The sequence below is a fragment of the Ogataea angusta genome (genome assembly GCF_019207475.1).
Source record: "Ogataea angusta isolate 61-244 chromosome Unknown 61-244_NODE_6_length_652341_cov_89.526226, whole genome shotgun sequence".
NCBI lineage: Eukaryota > Fungi > Ascomycota > Pichiomycetes > Pichiales > Pichiaceae > Ogataea > Ogataea angusta.
In genome coordinates this window covers 553,821-580,379 of record NW_025065220.1, presented here as the reverse complement: position 1 = coordinate 580,379, position 26,559 = coordinate 553,821, and the positions used below count along the sequence as shown (strand labels likewise).

Sequence of the window (26,559 nt, the reverse complement as noted above, 5' to 3'; positions counted from 1 at the left end):
CGAAAAACCGCTTTTTTGCGTCTGCCGGCTGGTGTACGGGTGCGGCTCTCACTTGGGGCCCTCCTGTCGAGAGGCGTCTTGCACAAGCATCATTTGCGGCACCGCTGGAACCAGGTGGACCGGCGCAAACGCTCCGAGCACGTTGTTGGTGTTCTCGACGCCGCCCATCTGCTCCGCCAGCGTCGGACAGTCCTTGTGGCTGTACAGTATGGAGTGCAGCGTCTTGACCTGGTCCTGCAGGGCGGCGACCTGCTGGGTCAGCGTGTCGTACTGCGCAGAGTAGAAGTTGAGCTCCTGCTGCATCTTCTGCACCATCTGTTTTTTTCGCTGTCTGCACTTGGACGCAGCGATTCTGTTTCTTTCCAGAAAGCTTTTTCTCTTTTCCTCGTCCTGGCTGTCGTTCTTGGAGCCGTTTTCAGAGGCGGGCTCTGCGGACTCCCTCTTTTTCGTCTTCTGTTTCTTTGGTTTAGGCTCGGGCGTCTCTGGCGCGGCCGGGGCGGCCGGTGCGGGAGCAGACGGGGCCGCGTGCGAAGCTGGCTCGTGTGGTTCGTGCTTGTCCTCAGTCTTGACCGGCGGCATGTTGAGGAACGAGAGGCCGCCAGGCGTGAACGGACCTGACGACATGAGCATGGCGTAGTTGTGGTTTGCGAGAGAGTTGTTGCTTCCTGGGGTCAGCCCGGTTCGCAGTGAGCTCTCGTTCGGAGTAAGGCCTGTTCTTTTCGCGTTAGCAATAATCTGGTTGTACATTTGTTGTTGCTGCGATGACGTGGGCGGCGGCCCGCCTGCCCCCGTGCTTGCAGAGGGCCCCATGGGGTACGTAAAGGGCAACATTTGCTGCGATTGGCCCTGGAACATGCTGGACCACATGCCCGGGGTGCCGGGAATTGAGGACGCGCCGGGCGACATGATCCCTGGCAGCGGGGGCAGCATGTTGGTCGTGGTCGTGCGGCGGGTGCCGCCCGGCGTCAGCACCGGGGGCGAAGAGGCGGCGTGGAGCTTGTGATCCTTGCGGTTTGCGTGTTTCGTCTTTGCGGACGAGCCCTGTTCCGTGGGGCCCGCAAACGACTGCTCGAAAGGGTTTGGCTCCAAATCGAGCGTCTTTCTGCCAGACGTCGACCCGGACCCGTTCGAGGTGGGTGACCCCACAGAGGCTGTCTTGGGCTCTGTTTGCAGTGATGTCATAATGACGTAATGACCAAGCGATAGCAACCAAACTAATAGGAAATCTCGCACAGACCTTTTGTGTGACCGATCAGATAACCAGACTCGAGGCTAATAAGCGAGGTCGCGTTAATATTGCACCCTATAGCAATTATTAGTAAACAAGACTCTGCTGCAAAATTTTAAAACAGGCCATCGTATGCCTATTACCCAACTCGGAACTTTTGGTGACGTTTGGTGAAGTGCGTACAAGGCCGGACAGGTGTGTTTCTTTGTTGCGGCCGCTGGATAATGGCTCCAGCGAACAAATGGAACGGCCTAGCACCTCGCTAGTCCTTTTCAGTGCGAGCAGGTGGCGCCACCGTTGGCAACGCGGGGCGCGCGACGATACAGAGCCGATCGACTTGGGCCAGCGTAAAAAAAATACTAGTTTGCATTTATGACAACTCCGCGCATCAGACCGCTAGAGGAGGCCGTCGTGAATCGCATCGCTGCGGGCGAGATTGTTCTCGCCCCGTACAGCGCGCTCAAGGAGCTACTGGAGAACTCGATCGACGCGCAGGCCACATCCATCGACGTCGCGTGCAAAGAGGGCGGGCTCAAGCTGCTGCAGATCACCGACAACGGCGTTGGCATCGCGAAAGACGACCTCGCGATCGTGTGTGAGCGCTTTACCACGTCCAAGCTGCGCAAGTTCGAAGACCTCCAGCATATTGCCACCTACGGCTTCCGTGGGGAAGCCCTCGCGAGTATCTCCCACATAGCGCATGTGTCGCTCGTGACCAAGACCCGCGACAGCCCGTGCGCGTGGAAGTGCCGCTACGACGCCGGCCGTCTGGACGCGCGCACGCCTGAGCCGCAGCCTGTGGCCGGCACCGACGGCACTACGCTCGTGGTGGAGGACCTTTTCTACAACTTCCCGTCGCGTCTGCACTCGTTGCGGCCGCCGGCCGAGGAGTACGCCAAAATAGTTGACATTGTGAGCAAGTATGCCCTCCACGCAACGCACGTGGGGTTCACGTGCAAGAAGTACGGCACCGCAGCAAACGACATCGCCCTGCGCTCCGGCATGTCCCAGAAAGAGCGTGTGCGCGCAATCTACGGCTCGGCCGTGGCCAGCGAGCTCCTGGAGCTTGAAGTCGAGCCGCGCGCCGAGTATGGTCTTCTGAAGTGCACTGGACTGATCACCAACGTCAACTACGACAACAAGAAGAGCACGCCGCCGATCTTCTTCATCAACGGCCGTCTGGTCAGCTGCGACCCGCTGCGCAGAGCGATTGCGCAGACATACGGCACGTATCTCCCCAAGGGCCACAAGCCGTTTGTGTACCTTTCGCTGGAGCTGGACTCTGTGAACGTGGACGTGAACGTCCACCCCACGAAGCGGGAGGTGCGATTTCTGTTTGAGGACGAGATAGTCGACCATGTTGCGCAGAAAATAGCGGAGGTTCTTGCCAACACCGATGTTTCGCGCACCTTCCTGACGCAGCAGCTACTTCCAAGCCCGAAACGCTCTGCAACCACGGACGTTGTGTTTTCGACACCCAAGAAATTGCGGCCGCTACCGTCGTTCAGCCAGTACAAGCGGCCGAGCGAGCACAAGCTGGTGCGGACGGATTTCGCGCAGCCGACGCTGACGGCGTATTTGAGCCAGAAAACCAGCGTCGATGGCGTCGATATCACGCAGAGCCGCACCGAGCGCGCAAAAGTGAAGCTGAAGAGTATTTTCGAGCTCAAGGAGGACGTGGAGCAGGCTGCAGACGACAGACTCGTGGAGGTGTTCTCGAAGATGACGTTTATCGGCGTTGTCGACCCCCGGAAGCGGCTGATGTGTTTCCAGCAGGACGTCAAGCTGTATATCGCCGACTACGGGGCTCTATGCTACGAGCTGTTCTACCAGATTGGGCTGGCGGATTTCAGCAATTTCGGCCGCTTGCGACTATCTGAGCCCGTCAGCATTGCAGACCTGCTGCTGGAAAACGGGCTCACCGACCAGATGGACGAGGTGGTTCAGGTCTTTGTTGAGATGAAGGATATGTTCAAGGAGTATTTTTCCATTGAGATCGACGACGACGCGCAGAACCCGAAACTCGCGACTTTGCCGTTGCTGGTGAAGGGCTACGAGCCGGATCTGTCCAAGCTGGCGCTTTTCCTGTACAGGAGCGGCACGAAAGTGGACTGGGAAGACGAGAAAAAGTGTCTTGGTGGCCTGTTGCAGCAACTGGCCTTGCTGTACGTGCCGGTGGCTTGTGAAGACGACGGCAAGATGGCCGAGCTGCTCGAGACGACGATCTGTCCGCTGCTGAAGAAACGGCTCCTCCCCAACGCAGAGCTCGCACGCGACGTGGTGGAGATCGCCAACCTGCCGGGCCTGTACCGGGTTTTTGAACGATGCTAGAAATGGAATCTAGAAGGTCTATTTTATGTACAATCTATGTCATGCGAAGGTCAACTCGCCTGTAGACAATGCTCTGAGACAAAATTGGTATAGCAGCAGCATCACGCTGCTCTGGACGCTGGTCCAGATAAAGCGGGGCCCCACGCCGCTGAACAGCCCCACAACGCCCTGGTTGCGGTACACGGTGAGCAGGCCGCGGAGGATGGAGCTGGAGGTGAGCAGGTCGTGGGGCGTGGCGTTCTTGTTCTGCGTCTGCATTCGCGTCTTGATGACGTCGAGCGGCGTGGTCAACGTCCCTGCAAGGCCGCCCGCGGCAGCGCCTGTGAGCAGCTCCATGGAAAGCGAGAGAGGGTCGTGATCGGCGGACCTTTGAGAGAATTGGTATGCGAGCTGTCGGAACTTTTCGTAAAACACAAACTGGAGCGACGAGAACGGCAGATCTCGCACCAGGGTGGCCTTGTATCCGTAGAAAAGGGTCTGCCATCCCTCTGTGCGGATGATCGTCGAGATGGCGTTGAAAGTTCCTGTGTAGTTGTAGCCGGAGCGGAAGACCGTGTTGTTGTATCTTCCCTGCAGCTGGAGTCTGGTCTTGAGCACCTCGGACGGCACGTAGAAAATTGACGACACAAAGTCGCCGAGAAATCCCGCGCCCAGGTACGTGAAGGTCTCGTTCAGACCGTACTCGTCTATCGCGATTCGTTTGGTGGACTCGTACGTGATGAAAAAACACGCCGCACTGGGGAAACTGCCCAGCATGGCCGCCCCGTACCCGCCGTAGAGCCCTCTCATTAGGCCCTCCTCGCGCAGAAGCGTCAGGTACGCCGGGACGGTGTTTCTGTACCGAGCCACGTTCGGGGCCCCCTGCTGCCGCGTCTTGACGGTGTCCAGCGAGTGCATCAGCGAGTCGCCCACCATGCCGCCTATTCCGCCCGCCAGAAAGCAGTGCAGAAGACGCGGGTGGTACGTTTCGGGCGCCCTGCTGGGGGCGTCCTGCGGAATGTGGCCTCCAGCGGACGACGGCCTGTTATGGGTCTCGAGGTCCGGCACAGCGATGTTGGATGTCGACAGCACGTTGGACATGGGGTGTAGATGTGCTCTATAGGTCGCCAGCTAGTTGTTCATACACGGGGCAGTCCAAATCGTGATACTATGCGCCGACCGGGAAAGAAGGTTTGGGGCTCAGTGTACACCAAAAATATCGAATAAAATAAATATTTTGTGATTACCCGACGTTGCAAAAATTTACCATCTCCTGCACAGCCATGCTAGAACTGAGGACAGTGTCTCGCTGCTGGCGCCAGGCGCGGACGTACCGCGTGCTGGCGATCGAGACGTCGTGCGACGACGCGTGTGTGGCGCTGCTCGACAGGTTCGATCCTGCGCAGCCGCCCCGTGTCGTCGAGGAGAGCAAGCACACTTTGGACTCTGCGCACGCCGGCGGAGTGATCCCCACGGACGCGGCAGTGCACAACAGGACGCAGGTGGCGGTGCTCACGCGCGAGCTGCTCGCGAGACACCACTGGACAGGCCCCGACCGGCCCGATCTCGTCTGCGCGACCCGTGGCCCCGGCATGGTGGGCTCGCTCGTCGGCGGCTACCAGCTGGCGCAGGGGCTCAGTATCGCGTGGAACGTGCCGCTCTTGGGCGTCCACCACATGCTGGGCCACCTGCTGACGCCGCGGCTCGCGTCCAACGGCCACAAACCGCAGTTCCCGTTCCTCAGCCTCATGGCCAGCGGCGGCCACACCATGTGCGTGCTGAGCCGCGGCCTGGTGGACCACGAGATCCTCGTCGACACGATCGACGTCGCCGCGGGCGACGCGCTCGACAAGTGCGGCCGCGAGCTCGGGTTTCGCGGGAATATGATCGGCAAGGAGCTCGCAGCGTTTTTGGAGCAGCACAGCCGTGAATGGGGCCAGCCGGTCGACTTCGACATCAAAGAGCCGCTGCTCAACGTTCCCGGCCGCAAGAACATGCTGGCGTACTCGTTTGGCTCGTTTGTCTCGCAGGTGCGCACGAACATGTCGAGGCACTTTCCCGACGGAGCGCTGACCGACGCCCAAAAAGCCCGCGCCGGCTACCGTCTCGTGCAGACGGTGTTCCAGCACATGGTCACGAAAATCCAGCTCGCGATGCGGCTCAGAAACGTCCAGGTCGACAGCTTGGTGTGCTCGGGCGGCGTCGCAGCCAACGCGATGCTCCGCACCATGCTCCGCGCCCAGCTCCCGCAAATCAGGCACTTCTACTTCCCAGAGCCGCGGCTGTGCACAGACAACGCTACGATGATCGGCTGGGCAGGCATCGAGCTGTACGAGAGCGGCGTGAGGACGCCGGTCGGGAAGAGCGTCGTGCGCAAGTGGCCGCTGTGCGAGCTCGACGAGTACAGAGTCTAGTTGTGTCTATAAAAACGCCTCCTGTATAGCGAACCGGTCGATCAGCGCCCTCCAGGTCACGTGATCAAGACTAAGGATGATGTGCGATTTGGAGTCGTCTCTGTTGACGTAGCGCGGGAGGTGTTTGAAGGTTTCTGAGTTTGCCTCCTGCACGTACGGGACGCCCGTCGCGTCGCGTCCCAGGATGATCTTGCCGTGGTTGATGAGGAAGCTTGTGTAGAACAGGTTTTCGACCGACCTGGCGAACGACTTAGGGTCGATAAAGAACTCAAACAGGTTCTTGCGCGCCATGTTGAGCGTGCGCAGCTTGCGGAAACAGCGCTCGGAGTTCGCCGTCGTGTCGTCCTGGCGGTCCTGTTCCATCAGCTCCGACGCACTGCGTTTGCTGGCCGTTCTGGACGCACCGCTCTTGGAATCGTCCTGGAGCCGCGGCCGCGAGACGCGTGTCTTTCGCGTGATCTCCAGCGGTCCCAGCAGGAACTCGGCGCTCGGCGCGCGCCGAGAGCAGCTGGCGTAAAGCAGCCCGGCCTTGATCCAGTCAAAACGGGCCATTCCGCGGTCGATCGGCGAGTCCACATCGACCACGTCGTCCTCGGTAGCGAAAAATCGCAGAAAATTGCTGCTGAACTCGTTGAAGTCCAGAACGCGCTCCGACCGTCCCAGCTTCAAGTTTCGCGTCGCCAGCTTCGCCTGCACTCCGATCTCCTTCAACGTGGCCGCGTCCTTGGCCACAATGTTCGACTGGATCGACGCCTTGGTCTCTGAAAAAAGCTGGTCCGCAATGTCCAGAGACGTAGAAACCACCTGGATTCCATTCTCGCGTGCAACCTCCGTCCGCTGCTGTATCAGCGCGCGGTCCAGCCGCCGATACTTAGCCTGCAGCTCGAACTGCTCGCGCTCCGACATTTCGCGTTTCGCCACCTCCGACGCCGACTCCTGCGACGACTCCGACGACGATTCGTCTGAAGAAGAGTCCGACGAGTCGTCGGGGCCCTGCTCGTCCTCGTCTGTGGCCTCCGAAGGCAACACTTCCTGTTCCTTCTCCCTCTTTATTTTCGTATTCATTAAATTTATTTTTTCGACTAGGTAGGTGCCCTTGAGTGCGTCGACGCTGACGTAATCGAAAAAGAGCCGGCTATATATTGTCTGTCCATTCGTTCCCCTGGTCCAGGTAGATGAAGTCCTCCTTGTCGTCCTCGGGCTTCGGCTTGGTGATCAGCAGGTCGTTCCGCGGCGTCCCCGAGTCGTCATAGTGGCCGTCAAACATCTCCAGCTGCGGTGGTTCCTCTATTCGCAGTAGTCGCAGGTCGTCCTGCTGTAGAGGCGCAAAAGACGGCTCGTCGTTGAACGGGGACGGCGATATGAGAATCGGGTGCTCTGTGGTGGGGCCCGGGAACGACGAAGGCCGGCCCAGCTTGGTGGCCGTGCCGACAAACGTGTTGAGGTACTGCAAGCACTCGAGCGTTCCGGTGAGGATGTGCGGGATCTCTGTGCCTCCCTCGCCGACAAACGCCGTCACCACCTGCTGGCCCTCCGAGAAGTCGTCGCACACCGACCATTGGTTGTGGTTTTCCTTGCCTGTGTTGAGATCCTTGAGGAAGTGCACTGCGAACTTGGGCGGGGCCGCGAGCTGCAGCTGCAGCTGGGCGGTGGCCTCTCGCGAGACGTCGTCCTGCTCTGGTTTCTGCGTTCTGTAGTTGAGCAGCGAGCACGTGACCACCGTGGCGAGCGGGAAGAAGATCCTGAAGAGCACTTTTTCGTTCTGGAAGACGCCCGAGAAAAAGTAGTTGAGCTCGTGGTCCTTTTTCGAGAGCATGACGAGCAGATCTGTGGTGGCCATGAGCTTGTACACGATGCGCGGACTCAGGTTCGGTACGTCTTTGAAAGCGTCAGGGTCCAGATGGCCTGACTTGATGCGCTGCCATGGACCGACGGACACAGAGATGCAGTCGATCAGGCTGTATTTTTCGTTTATCTCGGTGTCGACCTTGGCGTGGTTGGCGAGATCCTTGAGCGACGGCTCGCGGCTTTGCGACTCGTACACCTCGGACGTGTGGCGGGGGTGTTGTGGCCCGCGGGCGGCCCCGTTGCTCTGATGCAGCTTCTCCATCTTGCGGGCCTTAGCGCGGCGATTCTGGAACCAGATCCTGACAGACCTCTCAGTCATTCCTGTCCGAAGGGCGATTTCTTTCCGCACGTTGGTGTTGGGGTTCGAGTTCTTGTTGAATTCGGCCACCAGCAGCGCCAGGATCTCGCCCGAGGCGCGCGAGCGCCTTGTCTGGCCGCCATGGTCGTCGGCGGCCTTGCTTGTGTCTGTTTCTGTCGAGGTATCGGCTGTCTGGGGCGGCAACCGGAGGGTGTCCGGGTCCTCTAGACGGAAGCCTCCCGGCTCGGGGAAGTGCTCGTAAGGACCCATTTCGAACTGCGACGGACTCGAGTAGTCTTGGTCGTTCATTAAACCAGGACCAGCGTGGTGGCGTCGTACTAAATAAAGATGGAGACAGTTGTGCACCTAACAAAGGTAAACACCTCGTTAGAGTCTTTAGTGTGCGTCACACGTCCGACAACGCCCGTGTTTTAAAAATGGCAGAAAGCCAGAAAAACTATTTCGCTATATTTACTCCTTAAAAGTGTAGACGTAGTACTGGACCTTGAGACTGCCGTCTGTTTCTCTGTGGAAACGGCCCTTGCCGACGAAGAGGTGGTTGTTGACCCACGACTCGCTCGACGCGGCGCCATCGATCTCGAACCGAGGCTGGCACGTGACGTAGCCGTCCGAAAAGCCAATGTTGGTGGTCTCCTTGCCAAGCACCCTGTTTGTCTCTCCCTCGAACCTCACCACGCCCAGGTACTGGACAATGCCCTTGTTGTTGTTGCCCAGGTCCAGGTACAGCGTGCAGTCGAGGTTGCCGACCGAAGGGGCCGTCTCGTAGACACTGATGTTGTCGAAGCCGCTGGTGATTCTGGCATCGAAGGGCAACGTGGGGTCGAGCGACCTGATGGTGCCCCCAAGAACGTCCACCTTGGTGTACGCCTTGGCTTTGTTCTTGAAGATCGGCTGTGCCTCTGCGATGTTGAGGTCGAAGAAGAAAACTGGTTTCAGAGCAGGAACGTCGGCTTTTGGCAATGACATGTTTTAATTTCGGCAGGGGTACGTGCCAGCTTTATATAATGTGCTCCGCTCGGAAGTGCAAAATTATTTGACGCACCCGCATTTTTTATCTTGCCACAATTAAATGGACATCGACACGAACTCGCCCGAATTCAAAGAGGCCCAGCACCGCGCCATTGAGTTCTACGACGCGGAGCACGACCTCACGGTCGACGAGCGGCGCCAATTGCAGCGTTTTTTCCAGAAAACTGCGTTTTTCGTCATGGGATGCTCCACAGCGGGCCTCCTCGCGGGCATGGGCCTGCCCATCTATTTCCGCAAGGGGAGCAAGATCAGCCCCATGCGGGTCGGCTGGGGAGGCGTGCTGGGCAGCATGGCGGCCACCTGGGTTGGTGCGCCAGCACTCTACCGGCGAGAAGTGCAGAAGGCCAAGGACGACTATGGCTCAGAGTCCAAGATCTACAACGTCATCCAGCATACACCGCACGGAGTGTTCCGGAGCTACTTCTGGTCCTCCTACTTCGCAGAGACCGCCAAACACCCCGAACTGCGGATCAAGGACCCGCGCGACGTCCAGAGCCGGCTCGTCGACCAGGGCGACGACAAGTCTGCCTGGGCCAAGCTCAGACACGGCGAAACCGATACAAGGCAGCCGGCCCCAGTCCACACAGAAACAAGTTCGTCCGACTCGCCGTTCGACGCTGACCCGCTGGCAGACCCGTCTCCGCAGCCGCAGCCCGCTCGTCCTGCCTCCGCGTGGGAAAGAGTCCGCAATGCTAATAAGTAGCGTTTCTCCGGCTGTGCAATTATTTAAATATTCCTTCCTGTAAATATTCTCTAATGTTTTCCCGAACAGGTCTATTTAGCCATTTCTCAGGCGCAGTGAAAGCCTCAGTCTCTGGCCGAGCCGCATCTCAGTTCCGACTGGCAAGCTCCAAGGCGTCGTCCGGCCATGCCAGACAGGCCCGTCTCATTCCAAACACAGCCATCGCTCTGGCTATTGGCCTGGGTCTCTACTCTCTGGACGCCCGATCTGCCATCAACGAGTACGTGTGGTGTCCGCTGATCCGGCTGCTCACCGACGCAGAAACAGGCCACAAATTGGGCGTCTTCATGATCAAAAACGGCCTCTCTCCTAGACTGTTGGCTGACGTCGACGACCCGGTGCTGCAGGTGCAGGTCTTCGGCAAAACGCTCTCCAACCCTCTGGGAATGGCCGCGGGATTTGACAAGGAGGGGGAAGCCATCGACCCGCTGCTGGATCTCGGCTTCTCGTACGTCGAGATCGGCTCGGTCACCCCATTTCCCCAGCCGGGTAACCCTGCCCCCCGGTTTTTCAGGCTGGGCAAGGACGACGCGGTGATCAACAGATACGGGTTCAACTCTTCCGGCCACTGGGCTGTGCTTGGCAAGCTGCGCCAGCGGTACGAGAAGCTGTTTGCAAAGAACCCGAATTGCGCCAACAACTCGTTCAGAGACAACAAGCTGCTGGGCATCAATCTCGGCAAGAACAAGACCGGCGACGAAGTGCAGGACTATGTGGCTGGTGTGCAGCGGGTCGGCGAGTACGCGGACGTGCTGGTGATCAACGTGTCGTCGCCCAACACTCCAGGTTTGCGTGATTTGCAGAATGAGGCAAAACTGACCAATCTGCTCACGCAGGTGGTTGCAGAAAGAAATCTGCTACCGGGAAAAATCACGGACAGGGACACCAAGCCGCCGGTGTTGGTGAAGATCGCGCCAGACCTGACGGAGCCGGAGATTGAGTCTATTGCCAAGGCTGCGAAGCAGGCCAAGGTCGATGGAATTATCATGTCCAACACCACGGTCCAGAGACCGACGGACAGAATGCTCACCACCGACCAGAACCTGCTTAGCCAGGCCGGTGGATTGTCGGGAAAACCGTTGAAAGAGATCTCCTTGAAAGCATTTAGACTGCTTAGAAAGCACACAAAGGACAGTAACCTCGTGCTCGTCGGATGCGGAGGAATCAGCTCTGGAAAAGACGCTTTAGATTTTGCCAGAGCAGGAGCCACTTTTGTCCAGCTATACACGGCCTTTGCCTACAAGGGTCCGGGCCTTGCCAGAAAGATCAAAGACGAGATCACGGAAGAGTTGAAAAAGGAAAACAAGACCTGGATGCAAGTTGTTGGCGAGGACGATAAATAGACACTAATAAATTTTAAAATCTGTGCTTTTCTAATTATTGAGCCACGCTAGACAGCCCAGCGCCAAAATGAGGACCGACAGGTCGTTGATCCAGAACACAACAACGTCTCTGTACTTGACAATCATCTCAAACCGGCCGCGGTAGTGCTGTGGCACAAACCCTTCGATAATGCTGAAAATAGAGTTGTCTCGCGTCTGCGGAAGGTACCTGTAAGCGAGAACGTATACCACCGAAAAAAACACCTCGAGGATGGTGAACCAGTTCCATAGATCGATCTTGCCATACCCGTGATCCAGACGCTCAAATGACGGGTAGAACAAAGTGTACCCCACGAGCCTGAAATATACCAGCGTGAGCACACTCACAAACCTGAGGACGGTAAATCCAAGTTTGAACTTTCGTAATTGGTACCTGTTGTACTCATCAAGCTGCAGTTCATGTTCAGAGGGCTTCTTTCCTGCCCCAGACGTCGGCTTTGACGACTCGTCGTTCATCGAAGGGAGGATAGAAGACATGGTCTTCATGAAATCCTCAGGCAGAACTGACGGCACATTGTGGTTGTGGCCCTGGCCCAGCATGTTCTCTAGTATTTTGTCCATCGACGGCTCCGAGTCGCCGCTACTTCCGTCGATGGCAGGAGTCATCGCCTCGCTTATGTCTGACACGGCGGGATCTTCAGCAGACAACGGAGAAGCTGTTGGTAGATGAGAGCCCACGGTACCAGTGATCTTCCCCAGTCTGTCGGTGGACGTGGCTGCAAGCTTGGCCTGCCGTCTTTCTCTCAGTAGACGTCTTTTTTCAGCCGCCGTTAGCTCAGACATGATTTCAATATTATTAATTTTTTTCGTTCAGATCTATCGCGTGGTAGGTGTGATCCGCATTGACGTAATATTTTGAGTATGTGAACAGCGGCTTCAGCTCATCTGGTGAAAGCAGCATCACCTCGTTCATCAGCGTGGAAACGCTGTCGTGGTCGTGTCCCTCCTTTGTGAGCCACAGAATAAGGCTGTATTCGTGTCTGTGAGGGGCCCGCTTCCAGGTAACTCCCACGATGTTGTTGTCTAGCTTGCTCCAGAGAAGTTGCTCTTTCAGGACAATGTCCAGTGTCGACCTCCACACCTTGTCGACTTTTTCTGACGGAATGCGGATCACGACACGCCCGCTGTTGTAAAGCAGCGGCTCCTTTCTGTAGCGTGGAGACAGGCCGAACTTGAAAATATGAATCCGGTTTTCTTCAGCCGACCCGCACTGAGGAGCGTTCAGAAACAGCTCGCTGCACCTGCTGGCCAGTTTATTGAGCTGTTTTGTTTTCCACACCTTTTCTATGACCCTGTTGCGGAGCTTGGCGTCCTCGTTGCTTGTGGAGACAAATTCTCCCCACACGTTCCACACCGAGTTCAGATGCATCTTGCTCGCTCTCTGGAGCTCAAAGACCTCGAATTGGGTGCTTGTTTCGGACTCCACCCCAAACGCGCACATAATTTTGGAGACGGCAGGGAACACAGCCACATTGGCAAGATTCGGCGACTCTGGTCTTTTGTTGATACTATGCAGTGTATCGTTGAGCCTCAGAGACCGGAAACTGAAGTTAGGAACCGGATCAGGCTTGCTTCTGTCTGAAAAGTCTCGCACATACCTGTTTCCTTCTGTCTTTGCTTTATCCTTCTTGCCAAACAGTTTGGAAAGGGACCTTCTGAGTCCCTTCTTTTGTGGTTTTTCTGAAAATCTATCCTTGTTCACTAAAAGTGTGTTCTCTTGATTGTCTATGTCTTCAAACTCCTGCTCGAATAGTTGCTGTATCGGGAGAGGTTCCTTCTCCATTGTGTTTGAGATCTCCATCATGTTGACCGGCTCCTTGTTTTTAAGATAGTCCGACATCCGGCTGTGTCTGTTTTTACTGTCCTTGCGTCTCAAATGAGGATACTCATCTGTATTGTCCAGCTCTGGGCTGCACTGCATCCCGCTGTAATTGGTAGCTCTTGTTTCGTCAAACGACGAGCACGATCCGTTGAAGTACTCAGAAGAATCTATTATAGAATTCACGGCTGTCTCCGCCGTTTCTGACGGCTCAACCTCCAGCGGCTTGCGCTTCATGCTTAAAAATCGTCTCAATGTACCCCTTCTTCCAAGCGTCCTGGAAGACTTGGAGGATTTCGTAGACACAACAGCGCTGGTGTCAGGAAGAGCAGGCTCATTTGTCTCATCGTGCTTATTTTCGGCAGAATCACCGGCGATAACATCGCTTTTGGCCTTATTCCAAAAGAAAAAACCCATATCTACTTGGTAGGAAATTCCCTGCCCTTTTTTCTTGTAACCGCTCAGGGCTGTGAACATAAAAAAAATTTATCATAAAAAAATAATTCAAAATGGCTGTCTACTCTAAAGACAGAAAGCTCAACGCAAACCTCAAAAGGTTAGACCAGCAGCACAAGGATGCTGTACGGTCGGCTAAAGATACGGAAATCCTGCTCCAGGAAGATGCAGGTTTCCTGGAAGCCGAGGGAATGGAGAAAACCTACAAGTTCACACAAGATAGCATAGTCAAGGAGGTCGACCAGGCCACGGCAAACAAGCGATTCGAGCTCAAGTTGGAGGAATTTGGCCCTTACACGCTTGATTACTCGAGAAACGGCCGCGATCTGCTTATAGGAGGCAAGAAGGGCCATGTGGCCTCGTTCGACTGGAGACTGGGCAAACTGGACTGCGAGCTGCATCTCAACGAAACCGTCCACGCTGTCAAGTATTTGCACAATAACCAGTACTTTGCCGTGGCACAGAAAAAATACGTCTTCATCTATGATAAAACGGGAATGGAACTCCACAGACTCAAACAGCATATCGACTCTACACTGCTCGATTTCCTCCCCTACCATTTCCTGCTTACGTCAGCGGGAAACACAGGGTTCCTCAAGTACCACGACGTTTCCACCGGCGAGCTGGTGGCCGAGCATCGCACGAAGCTGGGTCCCACGCAGTGCATGAGACAGAACCCGTGGAACGCGGTGATGCATCTTGGGCACGCCAATGGACAGGTCACACTGTGGTCGCCCAGCATGCCTACTCCGCTGGCCAAGATTCTTGCCTGTCGCGGGCCTGTGCGGGCCCTTGCGGTCAACAGAGACGGGAGGCACATGGTCGTTGCAGGAGCAGACAAAACGCTCAAACTCTGGGACATTCGCAACTTCAAAGAGATAGATTCATATTACACTCCAACACAAGCTAACACAGTGGATATTTCTGACAAGGGTCTGGTCTCTGTGGGCTGGGGCCCCCATATCACGGTCTGGAACTTCTTGAAATCACACCAGAACTCGCCATACATGAATCACATGATTCCGTCCTCGCAGATCCAGACCACGAGGTTTGTGCCGTTCGAGGATATATTGGGCTGTGGACATAGTAAAGGAATCTCCTCGGTTATCGTGCCGGGCGCTGGTGAGGCCAACTTCGACGCCTTGGAAGTCAATCCGTACGAGACAGCAAAACAGAGACAGCAGACGGAGGTCCTGTCTTTGCTCAACAAACTGCAGCCTGACATGATTACGCTGGACCCTAACGTGATCGGCAGCGTTGACAAGCGCGCCCCATCCAAAAGACTCACTGCTAAAGACCTTGCGGAGCTGCAACCCTCGCAGCCTGGACAGGAGATCGAGAAGAAGATCAAGCCCGAAGTCAAGGGCAAGAACTCGACGGTCCGAAAAGCCAAGCGGAAGCTGCGCCAGAACGTCATCAACGAGAGGGCCAAGCGGATCGAACGTGCTCTTGAGAGAGAAAAACTTCTCAGGAAACAGAAACACGACTTCTCTAAGGGCATCCAACCGGAGAAGGACGTTCTCGAGGGAGCCCTTGGTAGATTCAAATAGACATCTTCAATTAATCGCTTACTCGCTCTCTTCAAATAATTCCTTGTCGATCTCGGGGTCGATGGTGAACGGCTCAGGCACTGGAGCCTCGGTATTGCTCTTTTCTCTCACAGTCTTGATTCTGTCAATTGGCTCGTTCGGAGACAGGTCCTGCAAAACGACAATTCCCCCCATTCCCTTGAATTTTCTCACCGGGACAAATCTCTCGTTCTTCGAGAACGTAACGTACTTCAATTGAGCAGGCAAAACTCTGGTCATGTTCTCGAACTGGTAAGGCTCTTTCACGTAGAACGACTCTGGCTGCATCTCTGTAGAACTCTCAGTGGCCTCGGGCTCGACCTTCTTCTCTTTCTCCTCCTCGACTTTCTCTTTCTTCTCGTCGACATCCATCTTATCTTCATCCTTGGCATCTTTCTTAGCTTTGTCCTTCTTTGCCGCTCTGGCTTTGGCACGGGCAGTGGTAGAAAGAACTGCCGTGGCAATCTTGTCTGGCTGTTTCTCCACTTGGGCCTCTGACTTAGGTGGATAACTAAAGACCTCTGGCTTGGTGTGGCAGTTGATCTTGAATTTCGGCACCTTCAGGTCCTCCGTGACACCGATGATGGCAGTTGGACTGAATGACAATGACAAGAAGTGGGTAAGCGGGAACCAGTACCAGAACTGTGAGAACAGGGTCAATCCCACAATTGCCTTCATGTTGAGTGTATTGGTTTGAGCATGTTCAAGTTGGATGGTGACATTTCTTCCGCCCGCGTCTAGAATACCTTCAGCCAGTGCAGCGCCAAACTTGGCAAGAGAATCCTCGTGCTTGTTGGACACTGTCTTGCCCAGCTGTTCTCTAAATTCCTTCACTTTAGGGTAAGTCTTTTCGTTCTGTTGTATTAGGATCATGGACTTTGCAATGGTGGCACCTTGTCTAACGAAGTCGGTAGCATCTTTGGTCAAAGGTTCGAGCACATCAATGGCTGCCTGCAGACCGCGACCAGCGCATGAGATTCCTAAAGCCATGGCAGTACCGTATCTCACATGAGGATTGTAAGACTCAGAAAGCAGCTCGACGATCTTGGGGACAGTGGTGTAATCACGCAGCAAAATGAAACCAAGCGCCATCACAGCAGCTCTTCTCACGTTGTCCGAGGAGTCAGAGACGGCAATGTGCAAAAGCCGTCTGATGGCATTGTTGTCTGCAGTTCCACAGTAGGCCAAAGCCAAGGTGAAACATCCACCGTATCGAAGAATCGAGTCTTGGTGTCCAATCAATTTCTCGATCACTGGCTCGGCAGTAGTCTCCTTTCCGTAGCAAAGAAGAGCAATACCAATGGAAAGACCTCTAATGATGGTTTCATGCTGGGTTTCCTGGGCGTACGCCAACATGTCGTGAATGGCTGCCTCGTTTCCAGATCCCAACATCACAAGACCCATTCCAAAGGCAGCAGCCTCACCAGAAATTGCAGAATCGGTGTACAGGATTGTTTTTAGCTCCTCGTAAATAGCCTCATCCCCGAGAGCCATGGCAGCCACACCGAGCCCCAAACATGCACCATGCAAAATGATATCTGTGTTCTTGTTGTCAGCAGAATTGCTGTTGTCAACAACAATTTTTCTAAGATACTCGATGACCTCTGCTCCGTGGCCGGCATAGATGAAACCCAAACCAAACAACGATCCTCCGTTGGTGTACGGAGAAGGCGTGCTTCCTGGCAAATATGGCTGTAGCACGGTCCGGCCCTGAGACAGGTTACCTTTGTGAATAACACCCAGTGCTGCTGTTGCCGAGAACTTTGACCAGTTGTTGGCCTTTCCGAGCCATTCTAGGTTGGATCTGAAGAAAGAGTCGTCTGTGGTTCCAGCATGCATGAAAGCGTTCTGGAACGTCACCGCAGAGTGGAAAATCGAGTTTCTCCCATCCAGCACTTTTTTCGACGTGTTGAGGATGGAAATGTCGGTATTGTTGTTGTCTGAGAGGAACGTAATGTCCAGATCGCACGTTGGCACGCCCGAGAGGATTTTCCTGAGCTTGACCACATTTTTGTTGGACTTGTCCAGAGCTGGATCTGAGTCGATGATCTCCGCAGTTTTCGTGAGCAGTTCCTGTGAGGCGACGCTGACGAGATCAAAGGCGATCTGGAACGCAATAAGTGCCTTTTCGTGCGAGCCCATGAGGTCCTTGAAGATCTTGTGGACAAGCTTGAAATCGTTGAGTTGCACGATGATTTTGGTGATGATGGTGTAATCTGGATTGCTGAAGGAGACGAGGGTCAAGATCAGAGAGTTGAGAATTCTGGTCCGGAAGTCGATGTTGTACGAGACAGTGGTGCAGCAGGTGAGGATGTAGCCGATCAAGCTAGAAACGGTCTCTTCGCTGCCGCTTTCCTTGGCCAATGTGTCGATGATGGAGGTGACAATGTCCTGTCGGTAACTCTCGAGGGCGATTCCCAGCGCGAGCTTGTACTCGCCCTGGACTACACACTTGTGCACCATTGTCTCGAAAATGCTCGTCAATTGCGGGTCAATGGCCACCTTATCGTCGGAAAACTTGGCCCGCGACAGCGAGATGTACTGGTTGATGCACTTGGACACAATGGTCTGTGAGTACTCTGTATTTTCGTCCACGTTGAACTCCTTGCCCGCTAGCAGCGAGTACTTCACAGACGAGTCGTAGTCGCCCAGGTTGTAGTACACTTTCGAGGCCACCAGCGCAGCAAGGTGTCTGTTGGCGAAGTGCTCGTCCTCATACAACTGCTCGATTTCGGCGATGTTGTTAGCAATCTCGGCCCACAATTGGTCGACCACGCTGTTGAGCGACCTCAGAGCGTACACCTTGAGATCAGCATCGCGCTCTTCCAGAAGCGAGAGGTAGGGGGCAGCAGAAGTGATTGCCGTCATTTTGCCACTGAAAAAATTAAAAATAAAGAAATGTGAGAGTCAAATTATTTTCTAGCCAAACGTCTATAAACACTCAGTACGTTCAGTACAGGAGTCTGGTGATAATTTTGTATGGGGTGTTTTCCAGCTTCTCGTACAGCGACTTGATCTCCTGCAGGTTGACGCCCGAGATGTCGGCCATCAGGTACGCAATGTCGCCTCTCGAGTCGGAGAACTGTTTCTCGATGTTGTACGAGGACAGGATCTCGTTGACGGTTCTCAGGACACCTGGCACGTTCTGGTGGATGTACAGAACTCTGACGACGTTCTCCTGGTCCAGATCGAGACCGCGCAAGGAGACCTCTGGGAAGTTGACCGCGCCGATCGAGGAGCCCTCGTTGATGTAGCTGGTCAGTGCTGTGCCCACCTCGACACCGATGGCGCTTTGGGCCTCCTCGGTCGAGCCGCCGATGTGCGGGGTGAGAATGACGTTTTTCAGAGACTGCAGCTCCGAGGCCCACTCGTTGAGCTCGTTGTTGAACAACGGGCCGTTTTTGGCAGGCTCGTGCGGATACACGTCCAGAGCGGCGCCGGCCAGCTTGCCGACCTTCAGGGCGTCGATCAGAGCAGGGATATCCACGACCGTGCCTCTGGCGTTGTTCAACAGGTACGCACCGTCCTTCATGGTGGCCAGCTGGGGGGTCGAGATCATGTTCTTGGTCTCTGGTGTCTCTGGAACGTGCAGGGTGACGAAGTCGGAGTTGGCAAGCAGCTCGTTCAGAGAGGAGACCTGTTTTGCCGTGCCGAGCGCCATGATCATCAAAATGTCGTAGTAGATGACGTTCATGCCGAAGGCCTCGGCCAGAACAGACAGCTGGGAGCCGATGTGGCCATAGCCGACGATTCCCAGTGTCTTTCCACGGATCTCCCAGCATCGGGCGCTGACCTTGTTCCAGACGCCGTTGTGCAGCTCCATCGACCGGTCGCCGAGCTGTCTCGAAAGAGCAATGATCTCGCAGATCACGAGCTCTGCCACGGAACGGGAGTTCGAGAACGGCGAGTTGAACACGGCGATACCGGCTTCGGCAGCGTACTCAAGGTCGACCTGGTTGGTGCCAATACAGAAACACCCGATGACCAGCAGGTTCTTGGCGTGTTTCAGCACATTGGCCGTCAGCTTGGTCTTGGAACGGATACCAATGGCATGCACGTCCTTGATCTTCTCGATAAGCTCTTCCTCGCCGAGCGAAGTCTTGTGGAACTCGACCTGGTAGCCCTGGGCGCCGAAGATGTCGATGGCTGTCTGGTTCACGTTTTCGAGCAGCAGGATTTTGATGTCACCTGTGGAAAATGGCTTCAGAGTCTTGGTGCTCTTCGTGAAAGACTTGGTTCGAGGGCGGTACTGGTCGAGGTAGGAGGTCGTCGGGGAGGTGGAGACCGCGTTGGGAGAGGTGGCGAGGCTGGTTTGCTTGAGCGAGTTGCTGAGCATCGAAATCGGAACAGGAGACGTCATGGTAATTATTCAAGATTAATTATCCAGGGTTTCCTGTAATTAGTCACGGTCGATCGTCCGGTCGATTAGGAGTTGTCATGTGATGAGAGGTAAATAATTTTTCCTCACTCTCTCGCAGGGCGCGCGAGCCCTGTGTGTCAGTCACGTGACTGTCGTGCCCCCCGGTGGTGCACTCGGTGCAATTTTTTCAGTTTTTCATCCTCTTTTTTATCACCAACGTCGATTGAAAACCACTACCCCCGGCTTTCCACGTAACATTCCGACGTCAATAACACACTTATAAACATGTCCGGCGCACCAAGACAAGGCGGTCCAAGAAGAGGCCCAAGAAGAGGCAGAAGAGGTCAAGACGACGAGAAGAGCTGGGTCCCAGTCACCAAGCTCGGAAGACTCGTGAAGGCCAAGAAAATCACCTCTGTTGAGGAGATCTACCTCCACTCCCTGCCAGTTAAGGAGTACCAAATCATCGATGAGCTTGTTCCAGGTCTCCAGGACAAGGTCATGAAGGTTCTGTCTGTCCAGAAGCAGACCAGAGCCGGTCAAAGAACCAGAATGAAGGTCGTCGTTGTCGTTGGTGACTCCAACGGCCACGTTGGTCTTGGTATCAAGGTTGCCAAGGAGCTTGCTACTGCCATCAGAGGCGCCATCATCATTGCCAAGTTGGCCCTGATTCCAGTCAGAAGAGGTTACTGGGGCTCCAACCTTGGTTCTCCTCACTCTATTGCCAACAAGTGTTCTGGTAAGTGTGGTTCCGTCAACGTCAGACTGATCCCTGCCCCAAGAGGTTCCGGTATCGTTGCCTCTCCAGCCGTCAAGACCATGTTGCAATTTGCTGGTATTGAGGACATCTACACCACCTCCTCTGGTTCTACCAGAACCACCGAGAACACTCTGAAGGCTTGTTTCGCTGCCATTGGTTCTACCTACGGTTTCTTGACTCCTAACTTGTGGAAGGAGTTCGCTCTTACCGACTCTCCATTGGACGTCTACGCCGACGAGGCTCTGGCTGCCAAGAAGAGATACTAAGTATGGGTAATACATCTGTTTAGATGAGTTGTAGGTGCAATCAGTTATGTGTCTTGTCCTCTGTCGTTCTACTGGTGATTGATGAAAAATTGAGATTTATATATAAATCGAGATCACACTGGCCATGCGACTCTTTCCAGCCGAATTAATAATTTCTTCATAGTTCAAAAACGATGGAATCCATCGAAACATATTCTTACGCTATTATACACTCGTTAGGTCTGCGCATGCTCCATCACCTGGTCTTCCGGAACGGCAAACGGACGCTCGCTCGGATGCACGTGCTCGTTCACCCAGACGTTATTTTTCTTGGCCGAGTTCAGCTCGCGTCCCTCGGGATGTTTGTACGGACACTTTGCGTTCTTGCAGTTCACTCCAAACTTGCAGTCCTCGTCAATAGGATGGGTGAAGTAGCAGTCGATACGCGTGCAGTTGGCGCCGTCACGACAGATCACAGGACTCGTAGCATGACGCTTTGGACAGCGGAAGTTCTTGCAGTAGGCTCCAAATTTGCATTGTTCCAACGTCTTCTCTGGACCAGCAGCAGCGGCACTTTGCGCCTCGGATGGCTTGTAGTTTGGCGAAGAGTGCGCCTTCTGGCACTCTGGGTCTGCGCAGTTCTTGTTGTCAGTACACCATTGCAACACAATCACCTTGGCATCCTTATTGGCTGGTGTAGGATGTCCAAACGGACACAGCTCCTTTTGGCACACAGCGCCAAATTTGCACAGTGTGATTCCCGTATTTTGCAGCTGCATACCAACCTGCTTGGAAACTTGGTTCATGAACCTGTTCTGGTTGCCGTTCTGCAGCTTCGCCAGTCTCTCCTGCCTCGTCTTCTCCAGCTCGGCCATCAGCTCGTCATCCTCGCCAGGATGTAAGTAACTGCATGTGCCTGGAGGATTTGGACAATTTGGATAAGCAAAACATGGCTTGGTAGGATGCATGAACAGGCAGTTTGTGTTCGGGCAGTGGGGGAAATCCTTACACCGGCCGTTCGCCTTGCGCGTGGCAAAGTTGGCCATCTGCCCGTTGTTCATCATCGCCATGTTCATTGCCTGCATGAAGTTCTTCTGATTCTTCAACGCAAAATTCTTCTTTGCGTTTGTATTGGCGGACTTCGAGATTCCGTTTCCATTCTTTCTTTCCACAAATGAACGGGGACCTGTAGGAGCATTTGTCCGGCTGACGCCCTCCATGCTTTCTGTCTGAGGGGCCTCGTCAAAGCGCACTTGTTGTCTCTCGGTTTGTTCTTGTACAGGTTGCTGTGGCTGTTCTTCAGGAGCTGCTCCGCCGGTTCTTAATCGCTGGATCTCACCGAAAACGCTTTGAATGAACTCCAACGTGATGATATCGCCAAACAGAGCACTCAGCTCTTCCATAATGCTCATGGGGCTTTTGTCGTTTGATATCAGCACCAAAATAAACTCGGCAACGTACTCGGAGTCTTCCGTCACGTTCATCTCGGCGAGCTTGGCGCTCAGCTGCTGTTTCAGCTGCTGAAACGTCTCTTCAGGCAGTTGTAATTGTGCGGCTGTCGACATGCTTTAATGTTTATAAGGGCAAATTTTTTTTTTTTTTGCTCTATAGAAAATATATTTGTAACACTAGTTCCCCCGGGTAGTGTGGTACCCAATTATTGGCTCAGCTGTATCTTCTCACCAAGTAGAGCCCAATCACCACGCACCCGGCGGCCAACGCTAACGTTATAGCGTCGGGAGAGGGGTTCGGATACCGCCTGCGGATTTCTAGGATAAAGTAGATGCGCTTGGACTCAATCACATTTTCAAAGTCCTCCTCCTTTTCGACAGATATCAGGTCTCCGTCCTCGTCAATGTAGCCAAGGTCAAATTTATACTCCGAGCGACTGAGACTCACTTTATGGTAGATCTTGTGTGTAAGAGCGTGAAACAGGTCTGCAGAGCTGTTAATCGAGTCCAGATCGATCTTGATTTTGTATATTTTATTATTGAAGCCCAGACCCAAGTCTTCCCTGATTTTCAGTTTGTACTTGACCTCCCTTGATTTTGTCTTCAAAGTTTCTGGAGCATCAACTATTGCGCTCGGCTCAAACACCGTCGTAGAGGAAGCGTTGCTGAACGCCGGCGGACGCGGCAACGTTCGCTCGAACGAGGACTGTTCGGATAAATTGCGTTTGATGGGCCCAATGTACGGCACACTGGGAATCGGCGTATCGTTGCTGGAGTTGGTGCGTGCCACCTTGCGTGGCAAATGGTAGGAGCTTCTCCTCGAGGACTTCTCTGTGCTCTCCATCGTGCTCAGCGGCTGGTCCAGTGATCCCCAAAATCGATTCCACGCAGGCCCGTTATCGAGAGAGTTTATGGATGCGTTGTCTGCCTCCATTAAATCTTCTGTCGTTTCAGTGGACCCGTCAAGGGTTTTCAGCAGGGCGTAAGTCAGCTGTAAAACACTCACTAGGCCTGTAACGTACCCGTTGGAGTCCTTGATTGGCAGGTTCAGAAACTTTCCTTCGAACATTAGTCGCAGCGCGGTGTGAATTTCCAGTGTTTCGTCGGCAAAGTTGGGCCTGAGCGTCATGACCCGTGCGATGCTCGTGGACTTGGGGTCGATGTGGCTTGCCAGCACTCGAAACGCAACGTCCTTGCTGGTGAGAATCCCAATGATGTGGCTGCAATGAGCAGGAGCGGACGGAGACTCGCAAACCAGCAGGGCCGTCACGTTTTTCTCCTTGAGCAGCTTGACAGCGTCCAAAACGCTGGTTTTGGTGTCGATCAGCAGCGGCGGCGACATTTCCAGATCCGAGTCCTCGAGAACGCTCTTGAGATTTGGCTGGGTCATCACATCGATCAGTCTCTTTAGGTCCTTCACGATTTTTTGTTTTCGGCGCAGAATGCCCAGATCCATCAAGTTTTCGTTGCTTGCAAACGCCTCCGGCGGATCCTGCGTCTCCGACTCGCCCTCTCCGCGCTGGACCAGCAAATACCTGCTTGTTTCCAGCTCGAGCGACGCCTCTTTCAGGTCATTGAACGTAGACTCGAGCTTTTTCGCCTCGTCGGCCATCTTTTCGAGCCTGATCATCGCGTGGTAGAAACATTTGGTGATGTTCAGCACCCCCACAACACTGCCGTTGTCGTCCACCAGCGGCAGGTGCCGTATCTTCTTTGTAACCATCAACCGTAGGGCCTCGTTTGTGCTTGCCCGCGCCGACATAATGTATGGCCTCGGGGTCATGATCTGCTCCACAGGAGTCTTAAAGGGCACCTGGCTGGCCACCACGCGAAAGGCAAGGTCTTTGGCGGTGACCAGGCCGCACAGTTTGCCTGTGGCGGGATCGTTTATGATGATGCAGTGATTGCGCCCGTCGTTCATCAAACACGCCGCCTCAAGGACTGAGCACGTGGCAAGGCACTGTATGGGCACGTCGGCAATGCGCGACATGGCAGAATTGCCCGCGCGGAGCGAGGGAGCGCCCTTTTTCGACATGGTATGGAACAAGAGATAAGAGGGATCTCCCCGGTGTAGGGTTTTCCAGGCGGAGTTTAAATTGGGTGCCAGCCGCGTGCAAGGATGTGAGTGAAGGAAGAATATCGGGCATAGCCGAAGCGTGGAAAATTAAGGATCTGCGCTGTGCAAGTACACATGATCATAGCGAATGAATTTGCTCAGAGATATGGGCGGCACAATGGGCGCTTCACCGAGCAGACGCCATTGGCGCTGGCAAGACAGCTGCAAAGATGGCAGAGTCGCGATGAATGGAACTGTGGCCCGAAAATTGCGGCAAAAGAGCCTGACGATGGGTGGCGCACGAGTTTCTTAATATAAGCGCAGCGCCGTGGCAATGACAGGAGGAGCATATCGGCGTAGCACACAAGAGATAACAGCCATGATAACAATGCTCAAAGGCCGAGAACCCTCCGAGCAAAGTACAGAAAATGCGCATGATGATCGTCGCATGCCATGGAAGTAATCGAAAATCCCTACGGTGACGCATGTGCGCAACAATAGTTTCCGAAAAAGGAAGAGGCAGTCGCTGGTCATCAGCAGTGAGCGCGCTTATGGATGAAAGGAGGCTTCCACCGCATACCTTCACCGGACGTCGTGTTCCATGGATTTCCCTTTTTGACGACGCACATGTGGCAAGTGCAAAAAAAAGAAACGACCGACGAGGTCCCGTCAAGATAATAGAGCTGCAGGTCGTTCTTGTTAGCAGAACCCAATTTGTGTTTAGACAGTCTAGCTAGAATGGGGTGTTGAGCAAGAGGGGCCACGGTCTCGGGCGAACTGGCTTGTCTGCTCAGGCGGGCACTGTCTCGTACACACAAATTCCGCTCCCCCGACCTCCCCCACACCCGAGATCTGGCTGCGCGCAAGAGACGTGTTTCCCACAATAGCTAAACCCGGTGGGGAATAAGCTGCATCCACACCTCCCACCGCAAAGGACGATCTGCATGTGTGCAAGGAAAAACCGGACCGAATACACTGACGCGTGGAAGCGCCACAGCGGGTCGGCGATGAAGTGCAGCAGCTAGTCGGCTGCAGGTCTGTTTCAGGCAGAAGAGCAACACTATCTTGTGGACCTATGAGTGTTGCCGGGACTAAACTCTAACTCATACCTGACAGGCCAAGCCACAGCAGGCGCAGCATTCTCTTGCCAATATTATTTCGAAGGAATTCCAACAATGCACACACCTGCAAATGAATATATGTACAGAACTCACTCTCGCATACCGGCAGTAGAGATAGGCATTCTAACCACTTAGGGCATAATGCTAAAAGCAAGGGCTGTCCTTTCACCGTATTTGAATTGACTATATATATCTGCTGCACGTCCCACCCCTGGATCGCCATAATCATGTCTTCGAGCCTGGCCTACAACCCGTTTGAAGATTTCTCCAACCTCGCACAGTATGACCTGCCCAATGAGGTGTTCTCCTTTGAGGACGACCTCATGGTTTCTCAGCTGCCCCTCCAGCTGCCAGCAGCCACGCTGCCCGACCACGAGCCCCAATTCTACAGCACCACCGCGTTCGAACTCACCAGCGACTACTCCTCGCAGGAGGAAAGCGTGTCGACCGTGGTAACGTCGGAGTCCATTAAGCCCCAGACTGCGTTATTTCCGCCTGCGAGCGCATGCACTCCTCCCCCCGAAAGAACAGGAGACTATATTTCGCGAAGGGAAAGCCTTGACAGCGAGTTCGACTTCAAGGCGTTTGGCCAGGACGAGCTGGCCATTCTCAGCGAGCTCGACGACTATGAGCAGCCGTTCGAGGTCGACTTGGACGCGATCGAGTCGAAAACGTATCCGCTCGTTCGCGGTTTGAATAGCGGTGGATCCACGACCAAACCACCTCCGCTGGACAGAACGGGGCGGTCGCAGTATCTCAAATGCAAGCTGTCGATTGTGGACGGCGACGAGGAGAGCGTGTGTCTGCCTGAGTGGAGCGAGCACGAGAAGGAGGACAAGCGTCGCATCATCCGGATTGAGCGGCGGCAGCGCCTAAACGAAGTTATAGTGAGCTTCCACATTCTTGGCTCTGCAGAGCAGGAGACGCGGCCGGCACCGGACGGGGTCGACGTGGTGGAGGTGTCGTGTCTTGAATGCTACCAGAGCCTGGACTATCCCGAGGACGATGACACTACGGTGGTGACACGGGGCGGCGTGGAGGCGCTGAGCCGCCAGTTCTACATAACCAGCGTGGAGGTTATCAAGATTGTCGAGCTGCTGATAGGCAGCCAGAGCACCAATCAGAAGGAGTGTCGCGCAGAAAGAGGCCGCATCAGATCGAACCTGGTGCCTTTTTGGTCGAAAAAGCCAATCAGCTCAAAGAAGGTGACGCCGTCCGAGTCGGGCGGCGAGTTTGTCGGAAAGACGAACGCAGACCTCCGGAACGAGCTAGCACAGAGAATCATGAGCTATGAGACTAGAAAGCCCCGCCGGTTCGACAAGGAGGTGAGGGTTCTGGAATGGCGCAAGCTTGTTCCGGCTCTTCGGCGCGCGTTGCAGAGCTACTACGTTAAGATACCGAACGATGTACTATAGACAATCAATAATCGATAACACGCCTAGTTATTATTA

General features: G+C 54.6%; 17 protein-coding genes across 17 annotated transcripts; 6 read left to right on the top strand and 11 right to left on the bottom strand.

The window, feature by feature from the left end:
• Positions 1-48: 48 nt before the first annotated feature.
• On the bottom strand, positions 49-1,182 carry KL928_003368 (uncharacterized protein; the record flags this gene model as incomplete). Its single annotated transcript, XM_043203947.1, has 1 exon — positions 49-1,182. The coding sequence occupies one exon, from the start codon at positions 1,180-1,182 to the stop codon at positions 49-51; it is 1,134 nt and encodes a 377-aa protein (XP_043059621.1).
• Positions 1,183-1,600: 418 nt separating this feature from the next.
• KL928_003367 (uncharacterized protein) lies at positions 1,601-3,559 on the top strand (the record flags this gene model as incomplete). The annotated part of the gene is made up of 1 exon (XM_043203946.1): positions 1,601-3,559. One exon carries the CDS (start codon positions 1,601-1,603, stop codon positions 3,557-3,559), a length of 1,959 nt encoding a protein of 652 aa, XP_043059620.1.
• Positions 3,560-3,598: 39 nt separating this feature from the next.
• Positions 3,599-4,639, bottom strand: KL928_003366 (uncharacterized protein; the record flags this gene model as incomplete). Its single annotated transcript, XM_043203945.1, has 1 exon — positions 3,599-4,639. One exon carries the CDS (start codon positions 4,637-4,639, stop codon positions 3,599-3,601), a length of 1,041 nt encoding a protein of 346 aa, XP_043059619.1.
• A 185-nt stretch (positions 4,640-4,824) lies between these two features.
• Positions 4,825-5,861, bottom strand: KL928_003365 (uncharacterized protein; the record flags this gene model as incomplete). The annotated part of the gene is made up of 2 exons (XM_043203944.1): positions 4,825-5,769; positions 5,841-5,861. 2 exons carry the CDS (start codon positions 5,859-5,861, stop codon positions 4,825-4,827), a joined length of 966 nt encoding a protein of 321 aa, XP_043059618.1.
• Positions 5,862-5,958: 97 nt separating this feature from the next.
• KL928_003364 (uncharacterized protein) lies at positions 5,959-7,017 on the bottom strand (the record flags this gene model as incomplete). Its single annotated transcript, XM_043203943.1, has 1 exon — positions 5,959-7,017. One exon carries the CDS (start codon positions 7,015-7,017, stop codon positions 5,959-5,961), a length of 1,059 nt encoding a protein of 352 aa, XP_043059617.1.
• Positions 7,018-7,087: 70 nt separating this feature from the next.
• KL928_003363 (uncharacterized protein) lies at positions 7,088-9,085 on the bottom strand (the record flags this gene model as incomplete). Its single annotated transcript, XM_043203942.1, has 2 exons — positions 7,088-8,374; positions 8,591-9,085. 2 exons carry the CDS (start codon positions 9,083-9,085, stop codon positions 7,088-7,090), a joined length of 1,782 nt encoding a protein of 593 aa, XP_043059616.1.
• A 103-nt stretch (positions 9,086-9,188) lies between these two features.
• Positions 9,189-9,851, top strand: KL928_003362 (uncharacterized protein; the record flags this gene model as incomplete). Its single annotated transcript, XM_043203941.1, has 1 exon — positions 9,189-9,851. The coding sequence occupies one exon, from the start codon at positions 9,189-9,191 to the stop codon at positions 9,849-9,851; it is 663 nt and encodes a 220-aa protein (XP_043059615.1).
• A 53-nt stretch (positions 9,852-9,904) lies between these two features.
• Positions 9,905-11,233, top strand: KL928_003361 (uncharacterized protein; the record flags this gene model as incomplete). The annotated part of the gene is made up of 1 exon (XM_043203940.1): positions 9,905-11,233. One exon carries the CDS (start codon positions 9,905-9,907, stop codon positions 11,231-11,233), a length of 1,329 nt encoding a protein of 442 aa, XP_043059614.1.
• Positions 11,234-11,263: 30 nt separating this feature from the next.
• KL928_003360 (uncharacterized protein) lies at positions 11,264-12,055 on the bottom strand (the record flags this gene model as incomplete). The annotated part of the gene is made up of 1 exon (XM_043203939.1): positions 11,264-12,055. One exon carries the CDS (start codon positions 12,053-12,055, stop codon positions 11,264-11,266), a length of 792 nt encoding a protein of 263 aa, XP_043059613.1.
• A 13-nt stretch (positions 12,056-12,068) lies between these two features.
• Positions 12,069-13,508, bottom strand: KL928_003359 (uncharacterized protein; the record flags this gene model as incomplete). Its single annotated transcript, XM_043203937.1, has 1 exon — positions 12,069-13,508. The coding sequence occupies one exon, from the start codon at positions 13,506-13,508 to the stop codon at positions 12,069-12,071; it is 1,440 nt and encodes a 479-aa protein (XP_043059612.1).
• Positions 13,509-13,600: 92 nt separating this feature from the next.
• Positions 13,601-15,097, top strand: KL928_003358 (uncharacterized protein; the record flags this gene model as incomplete). Its single annotated transcript, XM_043203936.1, has 1 exon — positions 13,601-15,097. One exon carries the CDS (start codon positions 13,601-13,603, stop codon positions 15,095-15,097), a length of 1,497 nt encoding a protein of 498 aa, XP_043059611.1.
• Positions 15,098-15,115: 18 nt separating this feature from the next.
• KL928_003357 (uncharacterized protein) lies at positions 15,116-17,983 on the bottom strand (the record flags this gene model as incomplete). The annotated part of the gene is made up of 1 exon (XM_043203935.1): positions 15,116-17,983. One exon carries the CDS (start codon positions 17,981-17,983, stop codon positions 15,116-15,118), a length of 2,868 nt encoding a protein of 955 aa, XP_043059610.1.
• Positions 17,984-18,065: 82 nt separating this feature from the next.
• Positions 18,066-19,475, bottom strand: KL928_003356 (uncharacterized protein; the record flags this gene model as incomplete). The annotated part of the gene is made up of 1 exon (XM_043203934.1): positions 18,066-19,475. One exon carries the CDS (start codon positions 19,473-19,475, stop codon positions 18,066-18,068), a length of 1,410 nt encoding a protein of 469 aa, XP_043059609.1.
• Positions 19,476-19,760: 285 nt separating this feature from the next.
• Positions 19,761-20,501, top strand: KL928_003355 (uncharacterized protein; the record flags this gene model as incomplete). The annotated part of the gene is made up of 1 exon (XM_043203933.1): positions 19,761-20,501. The coding sequence occupies one exon, from the start codon at positions 19,761-19,763 to the stop codon at positions 20,499-20,501; it is 741 nt and encodes a 246-aa protein (XP_043059608.1).
• A 215-nt stretch (positions 20,502-20,716) lies between these two features.
• On the bottom strand, positions 20,717-22,045 carry KL928_003354 (uncharacterized protein; the record flags this gene model as incomplete). The annotated part of the gene is made up of 1 exon (XM_043203932.1): positions 20,717-22,045. The coding sequence occupies one exon, from the start codon at positions 22,043-22,045 to the stop codon at positions 20,717-20,719; it is 1,329 nt and encodes a 442-aa protein (XP_043059607.1).
• A 100-nt stretch (positions 22,046-22,145) lies between these two features.
• On the bottom strand, positions 22,146-23,921 carry KL928_003353 (uncharacterized protein; the record flags this gene model as incomplete). Its single annotated transcript, XM_043203931.1, has 1 exon — positions 22,146-23,921. One exon carries the CDS (start codon positions 23,919-23,921, stop codon positions 22,146-22,148), a length of 1,776 nt encoding a protein of 591 aa, XP_043059606.1.
• A 1,414-nt stretch (positions 23,922-25,335) lies between these two features.
• KL928_003352 (uncharacterized protein) lies at positions 25,336-26,523 on the top strand (the record flags this gene model as incomplete). The annotated part of the gene is made up of 1 exon (XM_043203930.1): positions 25,336-26,523. The coding sequence occupies one exon, from the start codon at positions 25,336-25,338 to the stop codon at positions 26,521-26,523; it is 1,188 nt and encodes a 395-aa protein (XP_043059605.1).
• Between the last annotated feature and the right edge of the window lie 36 nt (positions 26,524-26,559).